Source organism: Alexandromys fortis, unplaced genomic scaffold (assembly GCF_014885135.2).
Source record: "Alexandromys fortis isolate MF-2015 unplaced genomic scaffold, M_Fortis_MF-2015_v1.1 scaffold_44, whole genome shotgun sequence".
In the NCBI taxonomy this organism is placed as follows: domain Eukaryota; kingdom Metazoa; phylum Chordata; class Mammalia; order Rodentia; family Cricetidae; genus Alexandromys; species Alexandromys fortis.
In genome coordinates this window covers 9,021,993-9,034,343 of record NW_026067921.1, presented here as the reverse complement: position 1 = coordinate 9,034,343, position 12,351 = coordinate 9,021,993, and the positions used below count along the sequence as shown (strand labels likewise).

The window sequence follows — 12,351 nt, the reverse complement described above, 5'->3', positions numbered from 1 at the left end:
CTCTCTGTGTGTTCTGTTCAATCTCCAGGCCTTGCTGGCATTCGGTAAGGTGGTGCGCGAACTGTACTGAGGGTGTAACACCAAAACCGGGTGTTACATGAGACCTAGGTCCCAGCAAGAGAGACTGTCTCAAAAACCAAGTATATAGTTCCTAAAGAACACCACCTGAGGTTGACGTCTGACTTCCATACACCAACAAGTACACACGCCTGCACATTAACTCATACACACAAATTATATGCTCATAAGTATCTTAAAATCCAAGCTAAGGTTGATGGTATACAATTGCGAACAGGAGGCTGAGGCAAAAGGACAAACCGAAGGCCTATTTGAGTCTACATAGAGGCGGGTGGGCGTGGGTGCACGCATACACACACACACAGTGCTAACATAAAAAATGTTTTATTTATTATTTAAGGGCTAGGGGCTGAACTCAGGGCCTCATACATGCCAGGCAAGCACTCTGCCACCAAGCTATACCTCCCAATTCCACTTCTTAATATTTAAGAGCTTAGGTTAAACTCAGGAACTGTAGATACTAGAACAGTATTTATATATATATATTAACATTAGTTACTGTTTTATATATTCTTAGCTCATTTAAAGCCACATATGCTATAAATGTGCTTGTCTTAAGAGGTAAATAACTGAAAAAAAAAGAACTGTAGATACAGACACTATGTGAGAAAGATTTTATACGAATAAGTTGAGTTTATCTCATTTTCTTTCTCTTCTGTTTAATTCCATGTCTCCACAATTCAAAAACTAAGCCTTGCCTTTTATAAATGAGCTACTGCCTCTCAAAATGCTTAAAGCACATCTTAACAGTATTACGTTGTTGATGACTTGAAAATGGGTCAACCCACAAACTGATTAACTCTTATGTAATTCTCCTTTGAAGGAAAGAACAGCTTGTACAAGTATTTCAACTAAATCAACTTCCTCAAAGGAAGACGACATTCATTTGTAAAGTATCAAATTCTGAAAAGCATAGAGAATGGCAAATTGAAACTTATGAATGTTAAATTAGCTTGGTCATAACCAACTGTATACCATGTCGCTAACTTGGGAATTTGGGTCATTAGATAGCAGATGAAGAATACTTTAGGTATTTTAGGGCAGCAGACGCATGCAGCTACATGGTGGAGTGCCTGCCTAGAATGTGCCAGGTCCAGAGTCTGACCCCAGCAATGGAGCAGAAAAGAGTCTTTTAGGATAGTTTAGACAGCTATAGTGAAATGTACCCTTTGCCTGGGACAACAGGTTAAAGTTTAAGGAAGAGCTACATTTCTACAGAACAGGCTGCATTCCCACAGTATATGTTTGGCTTCTACAAGCCCTGTTTCCTGTAAGCAGCAATGCAAAATAACAAAACTGTATATACTTGGAATGCCAATTTTCTGTCTTTAAATAGATGTTTATGACACATTTTAAAGTTTATATTTGAAATATTGCAATAGAACAAGACACTAAAGTTAGGAGACACATGAATAAACCAGGCATGGGAAACCACAGCAGAAAAGCCCTCTGAAGAGATTGACACCCACTTCTCGTCGATGTGGATGTGGAATGAAGTTGGGGAAAGGCTTTGATCGGCAGCCACGCAGGCTGCTGTCCAGCATGCCCATGAGCTGCTGCCACCCCTATGGCTACAGCTCAGAGGCCCCTGCTGCACTGAAGCCATTTCTCATCTGTTGATCCATAAATAAGTATCTCGAGGATGGCTGCAGGGTTAGAGAACCTACCTAAAGACCCGAAGGGAAAGAACACTAAGAATTCCCCAGCTTAGGAAAGAATTACAGGTGCTCTTTAGTACATAAAACTCTACAGGAAGTGAAGTGGTTTAAGACTGTGGCAAGGCTGCCAACTACTGCATCATCCTTACTACACACATCCTCCTAACACACTATTTGCTCTACACAGAAACTTGAAAGCCTGGGAGCAAAGCAAACTTCAGAACAAAAGGTTTTTGCTGGAGTAGGAGTCTAAACTGCAGGAGAGCCGGGCAGTGGTGGCGCATGCCTTTAATCCCAGCACTCTGGAGGCAGAGGCCAGCCTGGTCTACAAGAGCTTGTTCCAGGACAGGCTACGGAGAAACCCTGTCTCGAAAAATCCAAAAAAAAAACTGCAGGAGACTAGGCATTAGTTCTGATGATAGCTCATAACTGTAGCCCCATGGGACCCCATGTCCTCTTTCAGTGTGAGGTCATACATGTATACAAAAGGTCCACATACATAATAAGTAAATAAACCTTTTTTTTTAAAAGCCTGTTGCAGGAGGTCCTTCCGCCCCTCCAACCAATAGCTGCTGTGATACCAGCCCATTGGGGCGTGGTCTCTCTCCATTTAAAAAAGGGGCTATTTCCTCTGCTCACTCTCTTCACTTCCTGCTCCGCCGGAGACTAGACTCCCTTCCTGGTTGTGCAGATGGCTGTTGTCTGAGACGGTGATCTGTAAGTTTTCCCCTTTAAATAAATAACACCCTATTAATCATAACTCCAAACTGGTGTGGCCTTGTTCGTGACTTACGCCTTCAAAAGCCAAGAAAGGAGAAATTCAGTTCGGTAAGTTGGAACTTAATCATCTCTCCCAAAATATAAGATTTTTATGTTCCTCTTAGATTTCAGAATGTCTTGTAGAAGCCGAGTCATTACATACCTATAGATGGAGATTTGAAAGGGTATTTATCAGGAAGATCCACTCTAACTTTCCACACGCCGCCTTCATATGGTGCTGGAACAGAAATAGAACATGTTATCCATTAGGTCAGGACTGTGTCTTCAAATTAGAAAATAAATACAAGTGTAAATGAACATCAAATCACTTTCTCTCCTGAAAAAGGCCTCAAACTAATTGCTTAAAGAGTCAGGAACTAGCTGGACATGGTGACATAAGCTACAATGCAGGCAATCAGGAGATAAGGCGGGTTCCAGGCTAGCCTGGTTTACAGAGTGAGATCCTGTCTCAAAGTGGAAAAAAAGTTCAGGACCAAACTATAATCAGCAGAGGAGATAACTCTATGTTCGGATTAATTCGCTTTTTCTTCAGGCTTGTCTCCTAGAACAGCTTGTTCTATTAGAACCATCGTCACTTATTTAGTTAGGAAGCTGAGGTGCTGAGGCCCAAGGGCTGACTGAAGTAGAGTAACCTCAAGCTTGGACAACTGAGTGAGAACCTGCTTATGGGGGCAAAAGAGGTGACTCAGGAATGAAGAGCACTTGTTACTCTTGCAGAGGACCCAGGTTAAATTTCTAGCACCCACACTGTGGCTCACAGCAACCCCTAACTCCAATTCCAGGGGAGCCAATGACCTCTTCTGGCCTCTCAGGGAATCGAGGACACACATGGTGCGCACACACACATATATAGGCAAAATACTCTGGATAGAAAAAAAACCGCTTTTATAAGTAAACAAAGAAAGGGCGGAGGAATGTAACTCAGTGGTAGAGCATTTCCCCAACATGCACAAGCACGGGGTCAACCACCAGTACCAGAAAACAATTAAAAACAAAACACACCACACACATTTTCTATTATCCAGAGTCAAGCAAATATTCACTCTTACATGATACTGTTAAACACCACTAATTATTTAGTAAGAGATAGTCATGTTCCTTATTTTTCCTACTTCAACCAACCACCCCCCCAAAAAACCAGAACAGAATATATACTTAATATACACAGAAACTTAACCTGGATCCTATTCAAAGAACACTTGTTTGCCCATCTACAACAAAACCCAAAATTTTTGAGAGAATAAATGCATGAATAACAAAGATTTCTTCACTCGCTGGCTCCAAAGCCTATCAACCTGTTGATAGCCCTACTGTCTAGTAAAGATTATAAAAAAAGAACACATACCCACACATGTACTTACTTCCTTGTGGTCCATAAAACTTGACAACAAATTCATTGAGTCCTCCTAGAATTGTAACCTCATGTTTGCTTTCGATGCTGAAGTAGAAAGTAAAGGAAATTACACAGGCTTTATATAGCATATGAAAGAGCTATAGGTAACACCTGAGACTTGCCAGTTTACAAATGTTACCAGTCTTGACACACTGCTGTAAATGTAAAACATACATAACAACTCTAGTAGTTTAAAGTCAGGACCAGGGAGACATGTTACTTGGCAATGAGCGTGCCATGCAAGTATGAGGAGCTGAGTTTGATCCCCAGCACCTACTCCAAAAACTAGGCATGGTGGTGTGTAGCTACAACCCTAACAAACACCAATGATGCAAAGACGGGCAGATCCCAGGGGCTCCATGACCAGTCAGCATAACCAGTAAGTCTTAGGTCCTGGTGAGATCCCTGCCTCAAAACCATGGTAGGCCAAGCATGTGTGAAAACCCTGGTGCAATTTCCAACATTCTCCCTCAAAGTTAATTTTAAAATGTTATTAGAAAAGTAAGGGGGAAGACATCATGACAAAGAAAAGGTCCAAATAGTTAAGGCAGAGAGAGAGAGAGAGAGAGAGAGAGAGAGAGAGAGAGAGAGAGAGAGAGGCTAAAAAGATGGCTCAGTAAGATTAAGCACACACTGCTCTTGCAGGTGACCCAAGTCAATACTACCCAGCACCATGGTACACTTTGTGTTCTTTCCTGTGTTGTCTCACATGTTGATAACTGGGCTGTCTCTTTATGTAGCACTCAAAAGGCAGATGCAGGCGGATCCCAGTCTTTTAAAACTAGCCTGATATATATACACAGCATGTGTCAGGGCAGTCAGAACTACATAGTAAGATCTTGCTACAAAACCAACCAACCAATCCCCACTGCTCAAAACAAAGAAGATGGCTCCTAAGACAACACATGAGGCTGACCTCAGGCCTACACACACACACACACACACACACGAATACGCATGTACTACACATATACACATACAGACCTCTGGGCTCCACACGCTCACACGTATGAATGCATGTGTACACACACACAGACCTCTGGGCTACACACACACACATATGAACGCATGTGTACATATACATACACAGTACACAGACCTCTGGCCTCCACGTACACACACTTCTAGCCCCCACATGCACACACACAGAATAGTATGCGTCATTTACAGGATACTAAATTAATCCACATTAGTAAAAAAGCAGGCTACTGCTGTAGAGTCCTGTTTCTGCTTTGTGGCCTAACCCATTAATGACTCCACAACAGAAATTTTAGGTGGCAAAGGCCTTGATCTCCCTGTAACAATAAGGAAAAATGTATTCAAAAAGTTTGAACATAGGAAAACTGGCATAATTTCTGTCTATGCCCCGATCCAGATCACTTTGTGTTCAGGAGAGAAAGTGATTTGATGTTCATTTACACTTGTATTTATTTTCTAATTTGAAGACACAGTCCTGACCTAATGGATAACATGTTCTATTTCTGTTCCAGCACCATATGAAGGCGGCGTGTGGAAAGTTAGAGTGGATCTTCCTGATAAATACCCTTTCAAATCTCCATCTATAGGTATGTAATGACTCGGCTTCTACAAGACATTCTGAAATCTAAGAGGAACATAAAAATCTTATATTTTGTGAGAGATAAAAGTCCCAACTTACCCCCTCCCCCAACTCCAGCTCCAGGGGATTTGACTGGATGACCACTGGCCTCCTCTGTAGTCACATACACGTTTCCCCCTAACCCCCCACAATTAAAAGAAAATGTAAAGGATAAGATATAAAGGATTCAACTTAATTTAAAAAGTTTAAAAATGAGATACCCACCCCCAAGCTGCAAACTGATAAATATGAAACAGAAAAAAAGCCCGTGCTGAGTGGAGCATGGCCCTGTGCTTTGGAGAACAGATTCTACCACCAGTCTAAAACCTAAAATGAAGCTTTCTTTTATTCAAATTTTACATCAATTTTTTTTTTTTTTTTTTTTTTTTTTTTTTTGCTTTCTTTTGTTTGGCACAGGGTTTCTCTATGTAACCCTGGCTTTCCTAGAACTTGCTATGTAGATCAGGCTGGCCTCTACCTCCTGAGTGCTGGGATTTACAGCATGCAGCACTATGGGCCAGCTGTTAAGTTTTTTAAATCCAGTCCTCACTGGTAGGATGGGATCTGACTTCATTCCATTGAAAACTGATGGGCTGGAGAGCACCGGCTGGACTCTTAGTACTCACAAGGTGCTTATAATCATCCAGTTCCAGGGGTTGGAGTCCCTCTTCTGGCCTCCTTGGGCACCACACAGGCAAAATACTACATTTAGAAAAGTTCCTCCCAAGTACATGCCAACATACACACTGCTATCTTCACCAAAACTCCTATCTGTAATGTGTTAACATTCATAACACAGACAACCTAAATGTTCACTAACAGAAAAAAGGGCCAACAGCAGCAGTCACACAACGGGATCACATCATGCTTGAAAAGAGGGAGAAGAGCTGGGGATGACAACATGTATAAAGGTTCAATCCCAGAACTACAGCCTCCTCACCTCAAAAGAAACCTTAAATATTTACAATTGTGACTTATACTTGTGGTCGTCAGTTCTAGAAAAACTAAAGACATCTTTTCTGTCCTTTATCAAAAGGCTGCAATAAAACAGCACTTAATCTACTCGATCTACTTGACAAAGATTCTCTCATCATGTTAAAACAAGATTAGATCAATGCTGCTCTGTCTTTAGTACAGCCCACATGCCAGATACAACAGGTCTCTACACACTGAATCATACATAAGAATTCATTCTGCATGAGAATCTAAAGGAAAATTGAATAAAAAATGTAAAAAATACAAATTGATAAGTTTATGTCTTGGTGGAACTATACAGACGCTGAATCAGATGGAAAGGGAGGTGCAGAAGCCACAAGTGTCCTCTCTGCAGCGGAGTCAGGGACAGGGGAAGGCAGTCATCTGCCGAGACAGGCTGGTTAGACTAGCCAACGTGGACACGTAGTACAAACTCCTTTATCATCTGGGGTGTTACAAAAGACTTCTTTTACTACATTAAAAAAAAAAAGTCTACAAGTTCTTCAGGTGCTGCTGCTAAAAAACCTGTCAAACCCACAAATCACCTTTTATTCATTTCTATGTTATTCACAAAATATTAGTTCTTCCCTACTTAGTGTTTCACCTTAAGTCCATTTCACTCTTAAAATATCAGCCACCTTATTTCCCTGAATGGCATTATGGTTACGCAATCTAATATTTAAAGGTGAATTCCAAACTGTTGAGAGATAACTGACATGCTTGGCAAAATGTGTCTATCAGGGTTGTAAGTGATTTTTATATAGTGCAGAAATCTTCCAAAGTGAGATGGGCTAACCAAGTTTCTGCCATATCAACAGCACGGACAGGTCAAGGACACCAGGGTGTCCTCAGCTCGTGGATGATAAGGCCTTCATCAAGGACGTGGGTTCCGGAGCTGTCCCAGGGAGGACAAAGAATGTGCTTTTGTTTAGAAGCAGACACTTCATGGCTGCTTCCCTCCACACTGAGACCGATCTGTTTCCAATGCTCCTTAAGAAATGACCACAGAGGGAAGCTGAGAAACTGAGCAGCTGTCAAATACCTGGCTGTCAAGGTGAAAATTATCAGATGGAGTAATTCTCAAAGAATCTTCTTATAGATGGACAAGCATGGCGATACTTAATATTTAAGATGTATGATATCTAGGATTGGTCTCCTAACAGCCCAGTGTGGGGCACAAGACTTGAACTGCGGGGTCTCAGTGATACTGCCTGCTGTAAGCCGTATGCTATGGGTTCTGGGAAACAAACCCGGGTCCTCTTGCTTTAAATGCAATATAGGTGTTCTGCCTGTGTTTATTACTGCATCGTTTGTGTGCAGCGTCCACAGAGGCCAGAAGGGCATCAGATCCCCTGAAACTGGAATAAAGATGGTTTTGTTTAGCCATGTGGGTGCTGCGAATCGAACCAAGTCCTCCCTGGAAGAGCAGCCAAGTATTCTTGAACTGCTGAGCCATCTTCCTAGACACCTTATTTTTCTTTCATTTTTTCCTTTTTTTTTTTTTTGAGGGGGTGGGAGGGAGTGTTTTAGGACAGAGTTTCTCAGTATAGTCCTGGCTGTCCTAGGAACTCGGACCAGGTGAGCCTCAAACTCAGAACTCAAAGAGATCCACCTGCCTGCGAGCCACCACTGTTGAGCTATCTGCACACCATGTGACAATGTATTGCTGTGATAGTGTAATAAAAAGCTGAATGGCAGATAGCTACATAGGAAGTATAGGCAGGACTTACGGGCAGAGAAAGAACTCTGGAAAAAAGTGGAGTTGCCAGCCAAACATGGAGGAAGCAGTAGCATTGACAATACAGAAAGATGAAGTTAACGAGCCACTCAACAGAAAGTAGATTAAAATCAATGGGTTAATTTAAGTTATAAGAGATAGTGGGACAAGCTGGGCAGTGGTGGCACACGCCTTTAATCCCAGGGAGGCAGAGACAGGTGGATCTCTATGAGTTCGGGCCAGCTTGGTCTACAAGAGCTAGTTCCTGGACAAGCACCAAAGCTACAGAGAAACCCTGTCTCAAAAAAACCCAAAAAGATAGTAGGACAAGCCTAATCTAAGGTCGAACTTTCATAATTAATAATAACTCTCTGTGTCATTATTTGGGAGCTGTCTGCAATATTATTCCATTTTTGTTTGAATTCAAACTTTCTCTCACAGGCTCTGTAAGAAATGAAGAGAACTTTAGCTTCAATAAGCAAAATAGTTAAGATCTTAGCCTTAAAAGTTTAGGAATAGACAATTAGATATAAAAAAAAAAGTTTAGGAATTGCTGGGCCATGGTAGCACACTCTAACGCGTGCGGATCTCTGTGTGTCCAGGCCAGTCTGGTCTACAACACCTGAAATGTAAAGACTGGATGAAGAGCTCAACGCCAGCCTTGGAACATAGTAAGTTTGAGGCTCATCTTAGCAACAAGAGAATCTTTCTCAAAAATGGAAGGGGGGAAAAACCCTCCAAAATCTATGAAATGACCTTATTTTCCTAAGGCACAATACTTGGTCTGGGGAAAGGAAAATATTAAGTGATACAGATTTTAAGAAAACAAACTTCACATCAAGAAGATGGCTCTGTCAAGATAAAAAAAATCAACAGTTAACGCTGCAGTTAAGCTTAAGTGGTTTGGGGCTGGGAACAATGGAAACTGGAAAGTGGGAAGAGGCGAAGAAGAGGTAAGAAGTCGCAGAATAAAAAAATGGCTTCGTCAGGATGTCTATAACCAATCCAATCACAGTGAAAAGAGAAATATATGACTTTTATGAACCCATGACAACCAGCCTCTGGACAGAACAACAAACCTAAAATTGTAAGTTGCACAAAAGCATGATGCTGGCTAGAATGAGGTACTTAGACTGCACTGTCTGGGCAGTGGTAACACACGCCGTTAACCCCAGCACTCAGAAGGCATAAGCAGGCAGATCCCTGAGTTTAAGACCAGCCTGATCTACAGAGCAAGTTCCAGCACTGGCTCCCTAGCTACTGAGAAACCATGTCTCAAAAAACCAAACCAACCAGACAAACAAACAAAAACAAGATTAGGCCCCGAACATGACTGAGGTAGAACTCCTCAAACTTGAGTGTAACCAGGGCTACAAAGCAAGCTCCAGGCCAACCTCAACTACAAACTGAGAGCCTTTCTCTACAAAAGAAAAAAAGTGTGTGTTCTCCCTATGAATAGTAGAACCCTTATTCAAAAAAATAAAAAATAAAAACAAATCCAAGACGTTAAAAAATAAAGCAGTACTTAGAGGCAGAGGCAGACACGGATTGATCGCGGTTGCCAGCCTGGTCTGCAGAGTGAGTTCTAGGACAATCAGAGCTACAGAAAGAAACACTGCCTCAAAAATACAAAAAATTAAAAAAAAAAAAAAGGCAAATAAGCAGAGGTCTGTGGAGATGGCTTACTGTTCTTCCAGGGAACTGGTTACAACCATCTGTAACTCCTCTTTCAGGCTCCACAGGCACTGTACATAGATGGTGCAGACACAGACATTCACACAGACCAAACACACATACATGTAAAATAAGAAGGTCCAAGTTTGGTTCCCAGAATCCATATCACGTGGCTTACAACTGTGAAAAAAAATCAAAAGTGAAACCTGGAACTTCACTTACGTAAGACACAATCACATTCACACAGAAAAATAACACAAGAATCCTAAAGAAAATAAGCACAAAGAAAAGTGAGAAAGAGAGTGTATGTGTGTGTGCGCGCGAAGGGGTTCTAGTTAGTTATGAAACCCAAGTGCAAAGAACTAGGGCAAATCATTATTTTGTTTCTCTGAGCCTGAAAGGAAACACTACAGGGCAATCAACAAATAGGTAAGTATCATTATCTTTTGAGGTCAAGAAATTTTATGCTCTGTATTTCCCCAAAACCATTTTTAAGCTTTCTATATGAAATAATAGGAACTCCTTAAACTGTCCACAAAAGAGCACAGACTTCATGTCTACCAGAGCTTGTTTACTAAATAAAATTCCACACATCTTCCACATAAGCACCAGATGCCAAACAAAAATCACTCTTAACCAGTGTCTGCCTATGGGGAAGCCTAAAAATATAGTATGGGAACGTAAGATATACTGATTTAAGTAAGAAATACAATCCAGGCACGGTGCCTCATGTCTGTACTCTTGTACTCCAGAAGGTAAAGCAGGAGGATTGATGAAAATTTGAGGCTACCTGAGACTACAGTGTGAGTTCCAGAAGGCAGACTTGGACTAAAATGTGGTACCCCATTTCAAAGATCAAGCTTTAAACCCCAACAAAATAGAAATAATAAAAGCAAAAACACAACTAGAATTTGGAGTCAGAATTCTTCCAAGGCCAGCAAGTTGGCTTTGCATGTAATGGTGCTTGTCACTACCCTGGTGGCTTTTAGTTCAATCCTGAGACCCAAATGAAGAGAATGGATTCCTGCGAGTTATTCTGTGGCTTTCATACAAATACCATGGCAGGTACACACACAAAGACTATCATACATGTAACAGAACAGTAACATCAAACTTAAGTCTACACAGTACCTTAAAAATCAATGTTATTTGGACATATGGGGATAGGAATAAGCTTAAGACAGAAGTAGTAGGATAACCCATAACCCCAGGCTTAAGAGTGGAGGCAGAAGGATCAGGAATGTAAGGTGGTCCTCAGCTACACAGTGAGTTGGGAATTCTGTCTCATAAAAACAAAACATTAAGATAAAAAAAAAAAAAAAACAGCAAAGACTTAAGATAGGTCCAGAGAACATTAAGAGTTTACTTTGATGAAGGAATGCTAGAACAAGAAAGGGCTGGGCAAGAACTGATAGTGCAGCCTCAGGGTACCTGATCCCGTCAGGGCTCCAGTATTCCATGCACAGTTCGTGTCAGTGTGCTTTCAGGGATGGACAAGTTGTAGTGTGCAGACAGGGAAAAGCCAGGGCCAACAAAGAGGAGGACAATCTACTTCTACAAAGACAAGGGTCACAATGAGAGGAGACTTATTAGACTCTGCAGCTGACTGAACAGGCATTACACAAGCATTACAAAGCTCTAAAGTTGCTAAAATGTTGGCTTCATTTAAAAAAAAAAAAAAGACAGGGTTTTACTACGTAGTCCTGGTTGGTCTGGTGCTTGCTATCAAGTCCTGGTTGGCTTAGAGAGCTGCCTGCCTCTCCCTTCCAAATGCTGGCATTGTTTGGTTTTGGCTTTTTTGAGACAGGTTTCATGTAGCCCAGGCTGGACGCAAACTCATTATACAGCCAAGGAGGTCAAAAACTAAGTAACCCCAGTTACAGGTGTGTACTACCACATCCAGCTAGTAAGTGTGGGTGTCCGGAGATAACAGTTCCCCACCTTACTTGCATGACTTCAATAACAACGAATGTTTCTTAAAAAGCTTTTAAAATTTTAGAAATGTCTGTAAACCCAGAGAAAAAAAGAAAAAACACACATCTACATAAACTAGTTAGTTTGCCCTTATGAAGAGGTGAGAAATGGCTTCTGTAAAGATCTGGTACGGACAGCTTTGTTCCCTTTCCGACACTGTCATGTCTGCTGTCATCTGCAGAGATTTTGGGCCACATTCATAGCTGTCTTAGGATTCTTGTGACGCACACGCAGGTTAGACACGCCTGCATTTCCAGAGTATGAGTGGCTGACACCTGCTGTTCCCTTTACTGCTCCACGTTCACTAGGCACAGCAGGCGTCAATTACTAAGTGGCATTCAATTTTGATTTCATACAAATTTAAAAGGACCAGAAAACAGCACACACTCAGTCCTCTTTAAAACAACATGCCCAAAGGAGTAAGAGGTTCAAGTTTACTCACTGCCGAGATTTTAAGATGAAGAAAGCAAAGTACAAATAAATACAGCAGCTGCAGCTGCCTTCA

The 12,351-nt window shown here is 41.5% G+C and overlaps 1 protein-coding gene across 2 annotated transcripts in view; it reads right to left on the bottom strand.

Moving 5' to 3' along the window:
* Window positions 1–12,351, bottom strand: part of Ube2h (ubiquitin conjugating enzyme E2 H) — an 84,248-nt gene that overhangs the window by 36,435 nt on the left and 35,462 nt on the right. For both annotated transcript variants that reach the window (XM_050141471.1, XM_050141470.1), the window contains exons 2-3: window positions 3,878–3,954; window positions 2,659–2,733 (exon numbers count right to left, since the gene is read on the bottom strand). In XM_050141471.1, coding sequence (XP_049997428.1) covers window positions 2,659–2,733; window positions 3,878–3,954 — 152 coding nt within the window. The remainder of the gene's footprint in view (window positions 1–2,658; window positions 2,734–3,877; window positions 3,955–12,351) is intronic.